This window comes from Argiope bruennichi, chromosome 9, assembly GCF_947563725.1.
Source record: "Argiope bruennichi chromosome 9, qqArgBrue1.1, whole genome shotgun sequence".
Classification (NCBI taxonomy): Eukaryota; Metazoa; Arthropoda; class Arachnida; order Araneae; family Araneidae; genus Argiope; species Argiope bruennichi.
In genome coordinates this window covers 41,703,754-41,726,087 of record NC_079159.1, presented here as the reverse complement: position 1 = coordinate 41,726,087, position 22,334 = coordinate 41,703,754, and the positions used below count along the sequence as shown (strand labels likewise).

The following is a 22,334-nucleotide window of genomic DNA, read 5'->3' as shown; positions in this document are numbered from 1 at the left end:
TTGAAACAGTTTTAACAAACTTACCATCGGTGAAATAATTCTTGTATGTCTCGAAATGTTCTTCTTTTTTTTCCCCACTTTTCAATGAATAATTTCGACTAAAAATTAAACATAAACTCTCAATTAACTTTTAAAGAATTCCTGACTTCTGTTTGCATGGACATTGAGTGATTTAGGCACATTGCGGCCCTAGGTGGTGATCATCAGGGGTTTTATAAACTAGTCAATGTAAATTCATTTGCGTTTTAATGCATCTTTAATTCAGTCGACATATTAATGTTTACTATAGGTTAATTTTTTCAAAAAAATTTTTAAAAAATATATAAATTTTTATTTATTTATTATCATGACTACTCGGTACCGCGTTTTTACACAATTATATTCAAATATATTTCATTTTATTATAGTTAATGTTTAAAAAATAAACACAATAAAAATTAAGTGAACGTCATGAAATAAATAAGAATCTAACCAAGTATACTTGATAAAGCTTAAAATTATCCTAATATTTTGTGATTCTTAGAATTTTCATTTTTTACAGATTTATTTATTTTCTACTGACCTAAATAATATCTTTTTCATCAATCTTTCTGCTGCTCTAGGTAGCTGAGTAACCTGTCTTGTCAGAAATCCGTCAATGCTCATAGAATGAGGTCAGCCTAATGTTATCCATGAGAATAAATCAGCCTAAAGGAAAAATAGTAAACGCGATAGCAAAATGTATACCTTATTCTTCTTTATCTCTTTCAGTTTTTCATATATAGGTAATTTTTTTTTCATCGTTTCTGAACTTCTATTTATTTGAATTTATTTTCTGGATTTAGTCCAAAATTCCCTGCATCTTATCTCAGCCAGCATCTCGAATCCATGAACATACAAGATTGAATTTCCGAAAATCTAGTCAGTTAAGTTAAACAAAATGAACTCAAAAATAAAATATTATCGTTTGTTTCTATTATCTTAATTTTGAATATTTCTTGCTTTAACTTCCCAAGCTGCAATCGTCTGAAGATATTTGAGTTAAAATAAAAATGCAAAAGACTTTCAACTTTTTTGCTGTTATGTTTCAAATTACGCTTTTCATGCAGTAAACCAGTAGGGAAATATAATTATCTTCTAAAAAGAAGATTTTTGTTCAGTAATATCTTTTTGTAATGAAGAGAAACTTTTAAAAAATTATAAAAATGAGATTTACTTCTTTTGAATTCCTTCCAAAGTTTTGGTTTCTCGAATAAAAGAAATGAAATGATGCATAAGAAGTTTTGGCTTCGGAATCAGCAACATTTTTAAAGCCATGCTTTCATACAAACTTCAGCTATTATAGTTTGAAGTTTCTTATACTGTTAGAAAAATCACAGAACAAATAAAAAATGTAAATAATAAAAGGAGTTTTCAGTTAAAATAAAAATGCAGCTGTTAGTTTTCGTTAAAATTATGTAAGCTACAGGAATGAAATGAAATTTTCTTAGAATAAAATATAAAATATTTGAATTTTTCCAAATATATTTTTGGAAATCTAGCCAGATTTACTAGTTAGCGGGCATAAAAAATATTTATTTATTTTTTGCATTCTAATTTATGTAATAATTTCATTTACATATTAAAGAACATAAAATTTGTTACGCAAAATAATCATGGTTAGTTCAAAGGCTAATTTCTATATCGTTTCAGATAGACAAACACTTTTAACTAGAAAAAATGTTCTAAATGATGTTAAAGTGTTATACTTTATATAATTTATATTGATAAATGTAGAGAACCGACTCCTGGACATTTTAATTAAATTTATTAACATATTCTTAGTACATTAATAATTATTTTAGAATTTTAAAAATTAAATTCTAATTTTAATTCAAGAATTAAATGAGTGAGAATAAAAAATAAATAAGATATTAACCAAAGCTATTTGTAAATTTTTAATTTAATTTAATTTGAATTAAATTAAAATTGATTTAATTTAATTTGAAAATGTTAAAAAAAGTGTGACATGGATCGAATATTGACCTTTTGGTTATTAAACGAGTGACATGCTGATTACTCTGGCCGCTGAAGATGGTATATAATTTATAACTCATTAGTACATAAGCTATGTCGAAAGTTCCGATGTTAATTTTCTCGCAATTGGTAGACTATTTCGCTTCAATATTTTAATGAATGAATACTTTAAGATATTCGTCATTATATTAAATCTCATCTCAAATTCAGTTTTCCAATCCATTCCCTTCCCTTTTAGTCAAAGCTTTTCGTTTCAGTTCAGCAATTTATTATTATGATGATCTTCGAAAAATGGTCTTGGAAATGAAGCAAAGAATTTGTCGTAGAATCAAAATTCTAAGTTATCAAAGAAATACGGTGACAGATTATTATTGAATGGCCTATCAATATTATACTCCCTATCAATATCAAGTTCAATTTTGTATTGGGACATAATCCTGGCAAACGGTTAATTTAGGTATATAATTTTTCTGGTTCTTGTTATAGATTTTCCTTCAGTCTTTATTTTTAAAGCATTGATTCCTTTTTACACTTTTCTATTCATTACTAGCCGCTTTTGGTTCACCGAAATTAATGGTTGCTCTAAATTTTATTTAAATATTTAGGGTAACTTTGGTCTTAATAGCATCCTCAGCAAAATTTTGATAGATATATAACTCGTATTATTTTAGAAACCTTAAACCATTCTGCCCATTGTGCTATGCATTTCACTAATTTTTGTTCATAATTTTATACCCCTAATTATAGTACAGGAAAAAGTAGCAGTGTTTAAAAATTAGCGTAGTTTAAGAAACGTTTCCTCTATATCTCAATTGATTGTAAATACAAAAAGTTAACAAATTTTTAATAAAAGAAAATTAATAATAATGAAATCTATTTGACAAGAAAAAATAAGTCGAATTTTCATATTTTCAACAACTGAAAAAAAAAAATCCAGAATTAAACATTAGTAATCACAATAAAAACGATTTGAGTTTCACTTCAGAAATGAAATGCGTTATAAAATACGCTCTAAAAAAATTTTTTTATATGATTAAAAATAGAAATAAATTATATGGCAAAAATTTCTGGCATTTTAAGACGATGTAAAAATTATCTTTGTGCCGTAGTATTTTCTAACAATTTGGGGGAAACGTTTACGCTATATTAGTCGAAAAACAAACTTTCGATTTATTTTGTAATTAATTTCAAAAAATCGTCCCGAGGCACATATTCCCATGCCAAGTTTGCCAAATAAGCCAAGTTTGATAGCAATAGGTCAAACAATCTGGCCTGTAAAGCATTAACACACACACATGCAAACAAATTCAAATTTACTCATTTTTACAATTAACTAATTTCTTTAATGGCACTCTGGTAGGCCAGGGATATTGGTTATCATTGATTTCAGTTAAATCGTTTATATATAACTTCATATCCATAATATCATGAAATTGCCCTACATTAAAGATATTCTGTTTTAATTGTCTTATATGTGCTCCACTCATTAGGGTAATGAAATAAATACTCAACTTAGAGTTAAAATAGCACAATCAAAAACGACACTCACATGCACGTTGGGGGAGGGGGATAACTGAAGGAATAAAAGTATTTTATGAAGTGGAAATCAAGATCAAAGAATTCCAACAATGCGCTCACCATTTTGCGTGTCAACTTTTAGAGAGGTGGAGTTGAAGTCTCAGGATACTGAAACAAACAGTACTTCACTAATCCAGTATAATTTAATAGGCATTGCGTGTTTTCATACTAATAACCAACAATGATAATGGCCTAATATGAAACGAAAGCTAACTTCCCTCTATCAAGAACGCGATCCAAAGCCAAGCGAATGATCTAAGAACAAAACAGAAATTTATTCCTTAATTATAATTTCAAATTAACCCTCCTGCCGAAAAATATCTTTATGTATTTTTTTCTTATTTCAATATATTATTGGAAATCATCTATCTTTGTTTAATCATGCAGATAATATATCGCAACATCAGATATTTCCATTAACCTCTTCTGCAATCTGAATAGGCAAACATTGACAGAAAATCTATTGTTCTAATCTAGAAAAATAAAAAGTATTTCTCGATTGTTACTTTTCTTACTTTGTGACTAGCTTCCTCGTTCTTATTTAAATCACATTTTAATAACCCGAGGGGTGGTTCTGAATTTTCATTTCAGGCAGATGTTGCTCTATCTTTCTCTTTAATGAAATCCCATGCATCCGAACAGAATATCGCCATTTTATTATTTCCGTTCTATGACATGTTCTAAATTTTCAATTAACTTGCTTTCGTTTTATTCAGTTTTTAACTACATTACTCTATTTCGTTCTTTTGGGCAAGTTTCGAAGATGATAGTTCGTAAGCGTACAATAGTATAAAATAAAAATAGAAATTTTTGATTTAGTAGTTTTTTTCCCCGACACTTTTTATATTCTTGAAAAATATTATCATCTCAAGTTAAAAAAAATCGTAAGGTTTTTTTTTTTTTTTTTTTTTTTTTTTTTTTTTCATTTGTCACTGCATATTTTTTCTGCATTTCGTATATTCCTAACTTTTATTTGCTAATAAAAATAACTTTGAAAACTGGTTAAATTATATTGTGTAAAAGAAAATGCGCAGAAATTTTAATTATAACATTTTGAAATAAATGCACAAAATGCAGCATTACAAGCTTTTAAAAATACATGATGTTGATATAATTTTAGTGATATCAAATTAATTGTCGTCAAAATTGTTTTCTTAATTTCGTCAATTTTTCACAATAATTTGCATATTATTTAATGACGTGATTATTTTTTTCTTATTACTTTGTCTATTATTTTGCTGTCGGCTGTCTTCGAACAGCGAGTTTGCCCATGGCAAGTGCCATAATAAACAACAACAACAATTATTTTGCTTATTATTTTTTACATAATATTTGAAAATAATTTTCATAATTGTGATTAAATTATTTCATCAAATATTTAAAGTCGTGATTTTCTTTTGTTGTTGAAAACTAGAAAAGAAAAATATTGCTTGCTATCTGCATGAGTAATAGAAAAGTGAAGTTACAGTACCACAAAAAATAGCGTCTAATTAGAAATAAATTACCCAGACAATTGTGTTTTTAATATTTATGTAATGTCCTGGGACTTAATGCCATTAATAAAGATTATGCATTCAATAAATGGAATAGAAAAGAGGTTATTAAAATAACACGACTTTAATGCCAGTCACAATTTGATATTTAAAAATACTTCATCGAGAAAATCAGGAGCGATAAGTTATGCATAAGAGGTGTGTTTAAAATGAAAAACATACAATATTCCAGACGAACTAACTTGTCGCCAAATGCGGCTAGTATTTAATGTGGGAAAAGGGGTTAATAATCCATATTCCATTCAATTTCTTAACGAGATTTAGAGACAAAATGTTTTCAGAGCAACGAACTCCTTATTTTCGTTTAAATATTACTACATATACTCTATTATCCTTTTTACTATTAGTTTCGGAATTCTATTGCATTTATCTATAAAATAATTACCAGGACAGAGTCTATGCTTAGATTTTAATTACAAATCCATTAAATCATTAAGAAATCTGCCTGCGGATTTAAAAATTCGTTTTCTCACTAATGGTACTAGTTTCAAGAAAACAGGGGATGATTAAGTTTCCCGAATTTCTCTCCTTCTGAAGATCTATTTTTATTCGCCGTGACCTATTTGTAGCTCAATTAGAAGTTAAATAAGTGTTTGTAATCCCCTGTGGAAGATAAAGGAAGAGAAAAATTAGGAAGGAGGCTAATTATTTAAAGGAGGCTTAATGTTAAAAGAAATTTTGCTGCTAAATAAACATCTAGATCTGTAATGCTTTTCCATAAAACTGGCGGAGAATTTACGTATTTTAAGACCCTAGGGCATACACATTATGACGTTTCTCTTTCAATTGTTAATCACTATAGTTTCACTTTTAAAACATTTTTAATTAAAATGTTGGTGGATTCTTTTGAAAAATTAACAAGAATGATTAACTGTTTTGTATATTGGTATATATTAGTCATTGATTAACTATTAATTAATAACTTCCTTAACTACAAATAAAAGAAATAATTGATATGATAGATTAAAAGGAAATAATAAATTTCAAATAAATATAGCATTAAAAATTATTATTTTATAGGGAATATTATGAGGAATATAAAATTAAATGAATAATTAACATTGCATTTATTATAAATAAATGATGAATTATATTTTATTTAATAATTCAATGGTAACATGCACTGTAGTTTTAATATTTTATAATTCATAGAATATGTATTTTTTATGAATTTATTTATTTGGAAAATGTTAATTTTTAATCGATATATCTGAGGCCCATCTTCAGCCGAGTGGCCCTAGGCAGCAGTCTAATCAGAAATCTAATACTACATAAAACTAGTTACGAAATGACGAAAATTGGAATTGTAATTTTATAAAATATCTTGGTTAGGATTCTTCTGTTATTATTACAGACGATTTTAAATATAATTTCATTGCAGTTGAAATGTGACATTCATTCATTCTTTCCCGTACTGCATGATCATTTATTTTAAAGCCATGAAAATTAAAGTGAATTAACCCATAAAATATTGACTAATTTTAAATTCGTGATACACGCAATACCATCCAATTGTGTGAAAATGATTCGAAGAAAAGCAGGAGAAGCCGATAAGCAACTTTCGGTGTGGAACATATGATAGGAAATAGCGCATTGAGATTTTACAAAATGATGAGAATATGATTACATACTCATATATGTAGTTAGATGTGCACTCGAACTTGTAGGTTAAGTGATGACAAGAAGACATTTTCCATCACAAACTTAATATGCAAATGAATAGCTTAGGATACATACTCTCAAACATCAATGACGATTTGCGATACCGTTCTCAAAAACAAAACTGCGCCATTTCTGCATGTATATTCTATTGTAAAATTGAGCATTCCTGTTACCTCTATCTACTTTTAAATTTGTGCACCAAGTATTTTTAAATCGTCTTAAATAAGAAAACTTTTGCAATGTATTTCTAGAATATTCGCTTCTTGGAGAATTCTTTAGAATATTCGCTTGTAACTAGAATGTTCGCTTAAAAATTATAAATTGGATAATGTGTAAGGTAATGGTTTTTCTTTGAGAAAATTTATCAAAATAATCTTAAATATGTTAGTTAATATTAAAATTTGAATATTTTTATTATAAATATTTTAAATGTTTGATATGGCTTTTATAAAATGATTTTAAAATATATTGATAATAAAATATAAAATTATTTTTTAAAAATTAGAAATAGAAAAATGAATTGTTTTCCACATTATAATAAAATTTAGTCTTAACTTCTGAATCTTAATCTTCTATCCGTTCATTATTTTCAAAAGTTTTAAATAAATTCAAGGGGAACTTCTCTGCTTTCTAAGATAAAGAAATTTTTGATCTGGATCCAAGTTCAGAAGTTTTTCATTAGAAAATTAATTTTTCTCAAAAAAATGGAGATGGAAATAGTGCGTAGCGTAAAATCAACATCTTCATTACTTTTTATCGAAAAAATTCAATATACTTCCTTGTTCTTCATGATTTTTGTTTCATGAAATCTCTCATAACTTAATAAACATTCAGTATTAATTATTACTTAAATATTTCAATTCAAATAGCATTAATTTAAAAATAAATTTAATTTACATCTTGCTCTTACTAAGCGTCCCTGAGGGTCCATGTTTACGACATTTTTAATTTTTAGCTGTTTAAGGAAGATAGAAATAATATCTTAATTATGATAGAAATATAATATAACTATAATAGAATTATAATAGGAACTTATAATAGAAATTACAGGGAAAAATAAATTACAAAATTTATGCTTTATAACATAAAATGAATAAATGTAATAAAAATTGTGTAATTTATTTTATATTAATAGAACACTTGATTTTAGATATTTTCAATTTGTTTTAACATGATTTTTTTAATATTTAGTGTTTTCAGTTTTTTTAAAGTTATTTATAAATTAACTAAAATGATGAATCAGTTCCTACACAGAGAATTCTGCTGCAAATTGCTTTTATTATCTACGAGATTATCACTTTCTTTCGGAAATTTATACACATTTGATGTTTAGATAGAAGTAAAACAATTTAACAGTGATAATTTCACACCAGCTTATCAGATCCAAAATCCTCTCTTTTAATTTTCTAAAAAAGAAATTATCATGAGAACCAAAAGGTTTTTTGCATAAATATGATTAATAATTTAACCATGAGCATACTTCTCTTTGGTTAAATGATATTATAAATCTTCTCCATATTTCTTCATATAATGTTAACTTGTAGGAGAGTAAGTGTTGGATTTACTTATAAAATAATGAATCTAACTAATACAGAACATGTTCAATAAAAAATATGAATTTAAATAAGAATATATACCGATGCTTTTTATATTTATACCTTGAATAGGAATGGGTTGTTGTTTTTTAATATATAAGCAAATTTCGGCTTTTTAACTAAAAGATGGTTTTATAATTCTTCAAACTTATTTTATGTTGGGTACTTTCAAGAAAGATTGAAAAAAAATAGGAAATTTGTATTCATTTCTAATTTGTACTGATTATTTTACCATTTATCTGTGGAATTTTTCTTGTGTATTTTTAATTACTTTTAAAAAAAAAAAAATGCGTAAAATCATTGCAGTACAAGCAATCACAAAGTTGCAAATGACAAGCAATTGATTCTATTGTCGTCAGTGCAACTTGTGTTGTAAAAATTATGGTTATTATTTTTAATTATTTGTGGTTATTATATTTAATTGCTAGATTTGTCAAAGCATAAATCAATTTAATCTGATAAAATATTAAATTTTTGAAAGAAATTGATAAGCTTAGAAAAAAAAGTTTTTTTAAACTTTGAACCTCAAATTTTAAATCTCGTTTCAATACTTAATTGTGTATATTTTTATTTATATAAATAAAATGAAAATTTCCGAAATAGTTTGTACGCTGTAGAAACTGAAACAACTTAATTTAACTTAACTTAGACTTTGCCCACAAATGCTGCAATTCAAAGTAAAGGTTTTAATGAAAATTTGAAGACAATTAACTATTTTTTATCGAATAAAATGTATGCTTCCATATATTGAAGTGATTATTTCATATTTAAGGTTGCCAATTCTATGAACAAAATTTTTTTACTAATTTTATTCATTTGCCACTCACAATTTTAATTAAATTCAAAATCGTTCATTTAAAGTTATTAAATTATATTTAGAATTGAAAAAAAAAATGTTTTTTTAAAAATCGTTTGATGCAGTCTAATTTTATGAGAAACAGTAAAATGTTAAAATTGTTTTTATTTTTGGTGATGCTGATATTCTTATTTTAATTGCAAATAAAACTGCAGACGATTCTCGGATTTCATGCATTATAAAATTTTATGTAGGAGTATTTTAGATATGAAAATGTGTTATTCTGAACAACTGCGAATATCTAAGGTCGTAGAAAATAATAAAAAGTTGTCAAAATGTAAATTTAAGCTCTAATTATTTTATAACTTTGTTTACACCTCTGTAATTCATACAAATTAATTAAAAAATACGAATTATAGTTATATAAAATTTGTTCTGTGTTATATAATTTATGATATGTATACAAAATTTTCAGGTAAGTGTAAATGTATTATGTCTATCCAAACCAAATTTAAAATGTTTACAATTCCTCTGTGCATGAAATAGACTGTGTGCATGCTTCAGTCGATGTAAATCCTTACATAGAACTACATACATTCTATTACTTGACATTTTCATTCCAATTATTGTTATTTCTTTTTTTAAATTTTATTCATGATTTGTTTCTTTAAATAAATTTTTAAGCCAAATTCTTATATTTGAATACTTCTTAATTCGACTAAAGTCTAAACTATGATTGATTACTTTTTATGCATTCGTAGTTATTTCGTAATATTCTACAATATATTTTAAGAGCAAAGTTATAATATATGAAATTAATCTTCATGTTAAACTACTCATCGTCAAAATTGAGAAATTTAATGTGTAATATAATTATATTATGTAATTATATATATAAAATCTAGGATATTCCAATAACTGTAGTTTAATTTGAATAAATTAATATTTTAAATATTCAAAATTTTCTTACTTCAAATGACTTTATTACATTTTTATTACCTGTCGTATTTCAAATAATTATAAATAAATTATTATATAACTTCGAAATTAAAACAAATAATAAAGACGATTAATAAACAAATGATTTTATAACTATGTAATATAAAATCGTTTTGCTGATCGTTATGAGTTGATACAAAAAAATTTATCTTTCTTAGCAGAAGACATTAATCGCTTGCAATTTAACAAACGGTTGCAAATGTATAATAATAAATAATTTGTATTCCTAAAATATTAACAGCATATAATACATTAAATAATATTACTCTTAATATTTTAGAAATTTCTAGACATAATTCTACCATTCCTTAAACTTTCCGCATGAAATGTATTGTTACTGTTTCAGATTAATTCTTTCCTCCTCCAATATTTTTCATGTGTTGAAAAACGAAATCAGAAAAAAAGTGCATTCTGACATGGAAAGAAATTAAATCAAATTTTATTAATATAAAAGCGTATTAAGCTAATTAAATTCTGTGTCACAATCAAATCGCATATTATCTTATAGAAATTTAATTAAATTATTCATTCCATTATAGAAATATAAAAAATACTTTCCATAATTTTCTAGTATAATTCAAAGAATTGCTACTTTTTAAAAGTGGTAATAATTCAGATTTAATTATAAATCTATAATTATTCAGTATTTTTCTTTGAAAAACTTAATCATTATTTTAAACTGGAAAGTTCTTCAGTAATCCTTAAACTCTTAATGTCTAAAATCCAGATTTTTTTTTTAATTATTAATTTTAACCTCGCGTTCATTTTTAGAAATTATGCTATGAATAATATTACTCTGTTTAACTAAAATAATAATTCCTTAAAAATGTATGTCATGAATATGAAAAAAAATTTTGAAATTGCCTGCTATATTTTTAGGCACGGGAAGTAACTGATATTAAAATTATTTAATATATTCTTTATTTTTAATTATTTCATGTATTCTCTCGGGTTCTCTACAGAATCTCCCGCTAAATTAAAAATCACTAATCGATTTTTTTTCTTTTGCTAAAAGAATAATTTTTACTTGATTCTAATTATGAAAATTTATTAAATTTTGATGTATAAATTTATTTAAAATCAGGAAAAAAATATCATTTCATTTTTCAATTTCAATTATTACTTCTTTTAATTTTTAATTTAGTTACTATCACATTTATTTTAAGAACACCTTCTTAAATATAGTGGAATATGGCTATTTCGAAACTGACGAGACCGCAGTGGAAATTCGGTTTCTCCAAAAATTCGAATTATCAAAAATTGAGTCTAAAAATTTGGAGCATAAAAAAAGGGACAGTTTGCAAATAAAATGTCAATAAATATTTATTTTTAGTATCTAACAGCTTCATAATGCATAGTTAATATATAGGTAATAAACTTGGAAAAGTAATAATAAGAATAATTAAAAATTGTAAAATCATTTTAAATTATTTATTTTAATAAATGAGTGATTAACTTTACTAGACAATATAAGGCGTTTAGATTTTAACAACCTTACAATAAAATTAAATAATAACAATAACAATTATTTAATTTTACATAACATTTAACTATGTAAAATTAAATAATTATTAAATAAATGTAATTAAATTAAATAACGTATTAAAATTAAATAAACGTAATATTAATTAATACGTTTACGTGAAAGGTAAACGTATTCGAACTTTAAACTAAGAAGTAAACTAAGAAATTTTCTGTTTATTATTACTATTATAAGATGCCTTGTATAGCAATGAAGTCTTTGAGTAAATTAATGGACTTAAAAATATTCACATTCTGTCGTTTAAAACACAAGGCATATATTTAATTGCTTAAAACAATTGGAGATAAAAAAAAAATTGATTTCGAATTACAAACGATATTTTAATATTATATTAACAAGAAATTGGAAGGACAGCATAAAATTTCGAATCATTGACGATTTCGAATTAAAAGCATTCAAATTAGCCAAATTCCACTGTATGCAGTTGCACTCTTAAATTTAACTAAAAAAATAGTTCACAATTGAATTTTTTTTCACAATTTCGATGTTGAAAAATTTTAATGCAGTTATCTGATAAAAATTATTTCTCTCTTTTTAAATAACAGCCAGTGGCGGAAACAGAAGAATTGTGTCAGGTATATATATGTTCTCACTGATGAGTTTTGGGAATGAATGCACCTTTTTTTTCACTCTTCATACATTGATTTGTCTGCAAAACTCTTTGTGTAGCATGATCTGTTGTCTGAATCTAAATGTTCAAAGAAAAATAGGCAAAAACTTCGGAAAAAAATTACCAGTGAATCTGTGTTATTGTAGCAATATTTGATGTTTGAATCTTTACATAGCATGTTGGGTCACTTCGTTGTATATTGCACGATTTGTGTACTTAGATGTTTTAACATATTAATAAAGTAAAACTATCTCCATTATCTACATGACATATATTATCCTTTTTTTCTATGTGAATGTTTGATGTATTCTAAACAACTATTTTCGAGTATTTGAATATATTATTTTTTTTTTTTTTACCAATGTTACCATCCATATATGTTATTCCATTTGGTGTTCTAATTCGGCATGCTGTATGTTTTCTCACCAAAACCATTGTGCAATATTAGTATGTTTTTATAAAAACAATTGTATATGAAATGCAAGCTCTTTAATTTATTCAGTTATTTTCAATTTAATATTGTGTTGTTTGTTATCGTGCACCCAAGTTATGCATGTAGTTGTAATACAATGGCCATACAATGATTAAATACTATGTGATAACAACAAAAATTATTAAATACAAATATATGTATTATTAAAGAATGCATAACCAATAGGATGAAATGAAAAACATCTAAATATGAAGATTTCTAATTAAATTCTGTATTCAAAAACAATTTTAGAATGTTATACAGTAACAGAAATAGAATACTGCATGCCATCTTCTCAGTTGTTGCCAAGATTATATATAGGGGTTTCGAAAGTCTTCTAGCAAATTTTAAGGAAAATTTTAAAGTTGAAACCGCTTTTGTGCCAGATTTTATAAAAGAGATTGTCATATGTGTTAGAGGGTGTTATTAGGGGGTGACTTTATCATTTAATAATATTTGGCTTAATATCAAGTTTATAGCAAGCGTTAATTTCTTTTTTGGTAATTATCATTTGAAACTGGATTGAGAAGACTCATTAAAGAATAAATTTTTGTTTTCCTATTTCTTTTAATTCTATAATAATAATGATCGACATATTTCTCAACATTCTTATTTTAAACAAAATTTTTACATCGATTTCTTATAAAAATTATAAAAAAAATAATTACAAAATTCTAAAGTGTGTATTTTTTATGGAAATTTATCGTCTGAAATGAAGCTAAGAAGATTTATCGCAATGCATAGGTTTAGTTTTGTTATTTTTTTTTAATTCAGTTATAATAAGTTTCATTATAATTAATATCATTTACTATTTAAACCGATAAATAAAAATGTTAAATTCTTTTGTTTTTCTATTTAAAGATACTGTTAAGATTTTTAAAAAAGCAGTCACATTTTTATAGATTGATAATGAAAACGAAGACATTATATTAATGACGAGTATGAAAAATAGTTTCATGGAAATGAAATTAATAATATAGTCTATAATCCGAGTTATTATTTACAAGTTTGTATTATATAAACTCAAGGTTTTTTTTTTTTCTGAGTACCTTCATACGTTTTAATGGTACTTCAGAAAAAAGTGTTAAAATTAGTCTTCCGTTTAGTGAAAGGTGAGTTAAATATATGTCTTGTTGAACTTCAGTATTCATTAACTTAATTTCTTTTCGTATATGATACATCTAAACGAAAATAAGTTTTCATATATGTACTTAATATATATGAAAACTAAATTGTCGCCTTCAATGGAATTTTAAGTTCGCGCAGACGATTATTCCACTTTCAAAGAAGCAACCATTAGAATTAAAAATATCTTAACAGCAAATAATCAGAAATTTGTTTGAAAAATACAATTAAATTATCAAAATAAAATATATTAACTTCTTATTTTTCTTTTGGTCAGCCCCTCACAGTCCTCAGCGGAAGCGTCTGTCTTTGCGCATGAAGAGCTTCTCTTTGGACAGTCCAGAGTCCAGCGAGCACGTGCACAGAAGGCAGCATCATCAGCTGGGCCAGTCAAGCACTCCGCACAGCAGCTCTCACAACCAATGTAATGTATTACATTGCCACCAACTGCTGAATATACATTTCACGAATTGTGACTTCTAATTTGCTTGTTATATCTTTACACAACGAAATTAGGTTCGATGAAGAAAGTTAGATATATAAAAGTAATATCTATCAGTAGTAAAACGACGTGCGTTGTTATCTTAACTTAAAATCAGCGCCCTCAGTGCTGAATTTTTGAAATTAGATGTTTGATTTCAAAATTTTGGCAAACAGCGACAAATATGTTTGAATCTTCCCGTGTTCGACTCTTTGGGTTCATAATTCGTTTCATTACTCAATTCTTTGGACTGAAAAATGAAAAGTCTCGATCTTTAACTCATCTGCAAATAGTCAATACTAGAAAAGTTAACTGGATTTAATACTTAGTTCAAAGACTTAGTTTCTGAAGATTTCTCCTTTATAGCTTTTTTTATACATAGAATATGGATGACATTTTTGGGTAAATATAGATCAATCGGTTCTAAAATAGAACAGTGACAGCAAAATATATTGGTTAAGCGTCTTTACCTTTCCTTTGCTTGAAAAAATTCTAAATTATTTTATTGGTTCTAAATTCGAGATTTTTTATTATATTTTTTATTTATTTACTTTTATTAGCTAGTGTCCTGTCTTCCTCATTGGAGCATACTCATCGAAGTTCATTAAAAATAGTCATCCTTTAATTAACTGATAATTAAATTCAAAACTCTTTGTTTGCTGTCATAAAATTTGTCTTCTGTAATTTAAAAAGTACTCAAGCATCACTATAATTACAGATGTGAAAATAATTCTTCAACATTTTGTTAAATTTTTATTCAATATAATACTCTACTACTTTAGAAATTTCTTACTAAAATAATATTTTCATCGTCGCTTAAATTAGCTCCAGATAATTTGTTGTCTTCTATTATTTCATCAATTATGTATCATTGAAAAATCATGATATCGATATTATAGTTCACAAAGATTCCGAATTTGATTTTTACTGTTATGAGATTCGAATCTTCCTCGTAACATACAATTGAAACTTTGTGTTCTTTGCATCGTATAAAATTACATTACAATTAGGATTGTGATAAACGACGTATAGGAAATGCATAAACGGTCCTTTAATTGCATATGGCATTCGATTGAAGATTTCAAAAAAAAAAAAAAAATCTTTTTTTTTTTTTTTTTTTTTTTTTTTTAGAAAGAAAGAAAATACAATGCAAAGGGGATGTCTTTGGTAGTACGTTACTCAAGTTTAGGAAAAGGAATCTCTTATGAAAAAGCTTTTAAAGGAAATTTTATTGACTTCGATGGCTTAAGAGGTTCTCCTTTTTTTTATTTTTCTCCCCTCTATCTTAAAAGGGTCGCCATTTTTTTTTTCATTTTTTTTTTCAAATCAAGCAAAAATGGGTTGTTTTTTCCCCCGCCTGTCGAAGTAAACGTTTCTCCTAATTAATTGATCGAATTTTGATGTTATTTGAGTCATTAATTGCTTAATTCTTTCCCAGCATTAGAGCTTTTTCAAACCTTTCAATGAAATATTTTTATATTACTGTGAACCTCAAAATAGCATTTAAGAATTTAAAATGTTTTATAGAAGAAAAATGGAACACTAATAGGATGCCAAATTCTTTTAAAAATTTGGCTCTTATCAACCATTAACTATAAGCATTATCCTTTATATCGGCATATTGAATATGAAATTATGGTCGTTCTTTACTCTATGCTATACCTATTTTTAAATATCTATTTATTATTATTCAAATACAATAAGGGTGCAAAAAAAGTGTTTAATAAAAGCCCTCCAAGTCTGAATTTTAGAATCAATGTATAAAAAAAATGGTATTCTGTAACTGTTTTGAAAAAATGAATTTATTATTGTTAGCTATTGTGAAGGCATTTTTATTCTTCAATTTATTTATTTCACAATCACTATTTATCAATTTAAAATGGATCGAATAACTTTTTAATTCAATTTCCAATTAAAAATGAAAGATCCAATATTAAATTCACAATCATTATTTATCATAATGATATAATGGATCGAATAATATTTATGGTAATGTCCAAGTCAAAAACAAAGAAGAATGTAATTAAATATATCAAATATCTTATTATTAAAATAATTTCATATCAGTTAATCTGTATCCATTGTGAAATGAATTGCAATAACGAATATAATAATTTTTGCTATTTTCTTTTTATAGGAAATTTTAGGTGCAAGATAGTCTTAGCGGGCAAGTGGTATCACTTGCTGTCCAAACGCAATTATTTTTAAATGGTTCCCTATCTTTTATTAAAATGAATATCACCTGCCTGCAGTGAAATGTTACCCCATCAAATATAATTATTTATAAATAAACGATTTTCTGTTTCCCTTTGTTTGGTATCAATCTCAAAACTTTTTGCATGAATCAATTTACCACTCTTTGATACTAATGTGTGTTGATGCTTTCATAAGATGCCCTACGTTGCTGTATTCTGTAACTTTATGCTTTAGGTTCCAACAAATACTTCGAAAATGAATGCATAATTGCTTGTTATTACATTTCAGGTTTACTGAGAATGTTTTCTGTTCCTTCTTTCCACGTATTTGACATGAATTCTAATTTGTGCTTGTTCTTTTTTTTTTTTTTTTTTTTTTTTAACAAAAGTGGATATTTTTACATGCAAATTAATGATTTTTGTATTCCAGAACTACCTGTTATCTTTAATTTAGGTAGATGCTTCATTTATATGCTTATTTATCTGTCGATTTTCATTGGTTCTCTGGCATAATTGTCTTCATTATTACAAAAGAAATAAATTACTTATGCCAAATGATGTTTTTATAGCTCCACAGAGTCCTGTTTATGGAAGTAGGAGACATCTACTGACTGCCAAAAATGTTCGCATGAGCTCCGTAGATTTACCGGATGATAATGAAAAGTCACTCAGTTCTGCATCTACATCACCATGCCCTTCACCGGTCAGTAGAAAGATGCACCATTTTTCTTTAATACCACAAATCTGCTGTTTTAACGAACTTGTTCAGTTATACTAGAGAAAATATTTTGCGTCAATTTAGCTATAGATACACAGATCATTTTGCTGGAGGAAAAAATACGCAACATCAGGAATCAGCGTAAAACAAACACATTACATTCATCTTGCGAATGTAACATCGGGCGAATAGACTCTATTGTATAAATTTCTTTTTATGTTTTAGCACTGTATTTGCCCTCATATCGTTAGTCCCGAGACCGATTAGTAATACAATGGACCCTGGAAATTGTGCAGCTATGTGTCCTGATGTCTGAGACCATTTAACAATACAATGGATCTTAGATAGTGTGAATCTGATCAAACTTCTACCGTTATAACTAAAAATTCGATTTTACAAACTGAGTCTTGTGTAATTACAGAAATGATGAAAACAGAAAGAAGAAACGATAATTTTTTAACTCAAGATGGCTGTAAAGACTTATTATTGGGGAGGATATTCGATGTAGGATGCGTCTAAATTTCTAGAACAAATCTCACTATTAAATTCAATCCAAACTTAAATTGGGCAAGTGTTTAGGGTGTCACGTAGCAAAGGAATTTAATAATAAAACAACATTGTTTATTAAACATTCAAAAGAGCAAATTTAAGGGGAGAATATAATCACTAATACAAGTATTGAAAAGGTTAAAATAATCTTTTTACGATTCCATAAATTAAATCGCGTCCTTTTAATGACAGAAGGTTAGTAGATAATATATATATATATATATAATCTTTGTGGCTAATCCTGTTCAACAGCAGGCCTGTTCATCTATAAAACGGTTAGTATGGAATCTGTGGCGTTTACATCTTTTTAATTATTACGAAGCCTACTCCGTTTTACCTGCAAGTGAATTAACAGTTTTATAGATTCGAAAGCAAGCGCACGATAAGAACTGCGAATAGAACTTCTGGCGCCATCTACCGGACTCTTTGGTTCTACAAAACATTTTCATATGTTGATTATCGCTAATGGGTTTTAAAAAAAGCAGGATAAAATATTAGTAGTAATAATAATAAATGATTTGAGTTTCATTTTAACAATGAAACATAATGTTGTAAAATACGCTTAACTTATTTTTTAATTGATTAAAATATAAAAGAAAATTATGCTAAAAAGCAATATGGATCATTGAAAAGATGATTTTTTTTAAATCTTAAAATAATGTAAAAATTATTTTTGTGCATTAATATTTTCGGAAAAAATCATGGAGAAGAGCCAAAATGTCGTTTATTTATTTATTAAATTTTAAAAATCACTCCAAAGTGCACATTTTCATCCTTCAAAGTATATATGTGCCAAGTTTGGTAGATTTAGACCACGTGACTGGATTATAGAGCGCCGCTACACACATTCACCTTTATTATTAGTAAAGATATTGCCTATAATAATAATTAAGTTAGAGAAGTGAGATAAAAATTCGAATTAAAAGCATTATAACTAGACAAATTCTATTATTAGAGGTATGATTTAGCATGCAATGCTCACAAACTCTTTCTAATGCCGCTCTTACTTTCAGAAGCCTCACCGCCTTCTACCGACCAATCTGTACGTTGTGCTGTACAATTTTCGAAGTCGCCACCCAGACGAAATTGACCTCAAGTAAGCAAATTTTACATTTTCGAAGTAGGATTTAAAAACACTGATTTTTTTACTAAGCTTGAATATTCATTTTGGGCAATATTTTCAGACACTTTATTTATTACTAGTAAAAAAATATTACTACTTTCAGTAATATTTTTTACCTTACACATGATAACATTTTTCTACACTTTAGTTCAATGTATATCGATTCAGTTCAGTGGAATTATATGACTGGCCACCACAAATTCGAAAGAGTTTTCAACTCCGCCCACTATGGAAACAGGGAGGCATTGCTTATTCTTCAATGACTCATTTCAATTCAGAAATAACCAGATACACTTTTTTTAACATCAGTGCCTATTTCTTATATTTTGTCATCATTTATTAGCAAAATAAAAAGAAATAAAATATATTTGCTAAATTGTATAATTTGCGATACATTGAAATAACAGGAACGAATCGCATTTTATCATCTACCAATATGTATTCCGATGGATATTTAATTTAGATATGAAATTAATTACCATTTTGTGTATATCCATATGAAAATATTTCAAACTCTACCATAAATAAGACTGAATACAGACCAATGAAATGAAATAATTATTATCGGCAAATTATTAGTTATAAAATAATATCAAAAATATTTAAAGAATTATCGCTTTTCTAATTTGATAAATATGTCTGAATAAAACGAAACACAGTTGGTTAAAAAAAAATTTCCTTTTTTTCCCCCCTCCTTTTTAAAATCTTGTGCATTAAAATACAAAATTAAATCAATATTTAAATAAAAACAGGTTTCAAATATTTCCGTCCCCTTGTAATTTTAAATGACACGTTTTGTAGGCACTTTGATGTGCAAACAAAATTAAAATTATAGATTTTAAAATGCTATCATTTATTGCAGATGTCACAAGCTTTCCATCCGAAACAAGGTTATGTTACCACATGGTAATACAAAAGAAATTGGAATAATTAAAACTATTTCATTAATGTGCATACGTTAGAATCTGGTGCTCATGTTATACTTTTCTTTAAATATTTTTTTTTCTCTACCCTGAAAGCCGTTATTGGCTATTACTACGGATGCGGTAAATTAAAACAAAGTCTTATTCTGATAATTAGACTTATACTTTTTTTTTTTTTTTTGAGTTAAGGTTTTTATGTAAACAAAGCGGAAATATCAAATCCTCTTTTTCACTTTCAAGAATCTTTCGTAATCTTTAATGTCCTATAAGTATATTGCAGCAATAAAAATGATTCATGACCTTACAATACTTTAATATTTTCAGAGTTTAATTATTATTTAATAGAGTTGATTTTGATTCCATATCAGGGGCGCCATCTGGAAGCGAAATTCTGAAATAAATTGATTTTAAGATTTTATATTATTTATAATATTGAATTATGAAATATTTTAAAGAATAGTAAGTAATACATGAAAACGTTTTTATAAATATGCTTTTATCAATATAGTAAAAACAGAAGTCATAGTTGTAGGTGCATGAAGCCTAAAAACAATATTATAAAAATTAATATCAAAATGAATATGTTAAGGAACAAAACATTTAAAACTTTCAAAAAAAAAATTTTTTAATTATCGAAAATATGTTTAAAATTCCAATTCCCTTTGACTATTTTTATCGATAATGGAAACACTCAATTTTCACTCGCAGTTTTGTCGTTTCGATTTTTTTTATTTAAAAAACATTTTCTTCTCTTTATAAAACACTAAAGAAAGCGGATCCTAAAAACAATTATATTGTAACGTTAAAATGTTGATATGTAGAGTATAAAAATTATGAAAAGAAAATAAGAAGTTTAGAGAATCAATATAAAAAATCATGCTTACAAAGTTTCATCTTCAGAATTTCGGCACCATTTTCTTTCACATCAACGGTCTTCAATTCATTAACTGAAAATTGTTTCTATTTCAGAGCTGGATGCATAATCACCGTCACAGATACAAGCGATGCTGATTGGTGGCAGGTTTGTAATTATGTCAGATATTATGATATTTGTTCTTTTTCTAAAAATGGATTCTCTTTGCTCCTATGCAGTATTATCAGAAAGAAAAACTATCTATCTAATTAATTTCATACTATATGTTAACTACAGTTTCCTGATAATCAAACCTGCACATATAAGCAATGAATGCCAAAATGAAAAAACACCAACAAATCGTTGGCTTGTAAAAAGCAAAATTGGAAAGTATATCAATGATCATTAATACCCGCAATAGATACACATTATATAACATCAAAGATTTATCTTATTTTTAACTGTAGCCTACAAAACATGTTATGAACTAACAATGTACAACTAATTTATAACAATTTAACGAGAAATGTTTTAAAAGATAGAAAAGCTTTTTATTTATAACAGAAACTGTTGTTGATATACTCGCAGCTTTAAATGATATCTATTCTAAGATACAGAAACCATCCATGCTTCTGCGCATGTGTCAGAAGGCTTGCTTTCACCAAAATAATAATGAAATAAAGTTTTAAAAAATAAAGAAAAAAAACGATTGCACTTTATTTAGTAATACAATAAATCCTGATTATCAGCAGGCGGTTAATCCACAAAACTGAACTAGTTATATAAGCAATAAATACACAAGTTAGAAAGAAAAATAACATGGTCTCTCCCCCCCCCCCGCCTGCACTAAGTAAATCTAATCAATCTAAGTAATCAATAAGTAAATCTAACAGGGCGAAAAGTCAAGAATGTGCTCTCAACTTAATGCATCATCACTCTGCGAGATAGTGATTTTATCCACCAGTTAATATTGGGTAAATAGAGAACATGTTATTATTACCTCTGAAGTGTTCGTGAGATGAACAAAGAATACTGCATCTACAGACTTAGTGCATCACAGTGGAACGCCGCTTATCCGTATTTTCGCTGGTACGCTGTATTTCGACTTGAATGTCACAGGACAACTGAAATGTCTGTCAGATTAAGATACTGGCTTAAATATCAGACATCAAAATTAGAATGCAATAAGTAATGCAAAAACACTAACGTCACTTAAATCAGAAAAAACTCCAAATCACCAAAAGCCCTCTACAGTTTAATGTAGAATATGTATTAAAACCTTATTGGGAGATCCATTCATATTTCAGCAAGTAAAGTATTTTTGTATTTTCTGTTTTCTTATGAGTTCCTTTTGCAAATTAAAAAATATACAGCACTTCGATTAAACATTTATTGCGTTCCATTTTAGTATTTATTTAAAATTATTCAGTAAAATGTCTCTTCGCTAGCAATTGCTGTGCAGTGTACAAACTTTATTACATTATAGTTTATTTAATACATGAGAAAATATATCCATATTGAAATTGAAAAGAAGGCATGGCAGTTTCATTATTCTGATGTTTTG

At 26.6% G+C, this 22,334-nt stretch overlaps 1 protein-coding gene across 7 annotated transcripts in view; it reads left to right on the top strand.

The window, feature by feature from the left end:
* Nucleotides 1-22,334, top strand: part of LOC129983710 (uncharacterized) — a 599,516-nt gene that overhangs the window by 565,451 nt on the left and 11,731 nt on the right. For 5 of the 7 annotated variants that reach the window (XM_056093306.1, XM_056093308.1, XM_056093303.1 and 2 more), the window contains 4 exons: nucleotides 14,206-14,352; nucleotides 17,174-17,307; nucleotides 18,885-18,967; nucleotides 20,887-20,938. In XM_056093306.1, coding sequence (XP_055949281.1) covers nucleotides 14,206-14,352; nucleotides 17,174-17,307; nucleotides 18,885-18,967; nucleotides 20,887-20,938 — 416 coding nt within the window. The remainder of the gene's footprint in view (nucleotides 1-14,205; nucleotides 14,353-17,173; nucleotides 17,308-18,884; nucleotides 18,968-20,886; nucleotides 20,939-22,334) is intronic. The other 2 variants (XM_056093304.1, XM_056093309.1) reach the window with 2 other exon arrangements.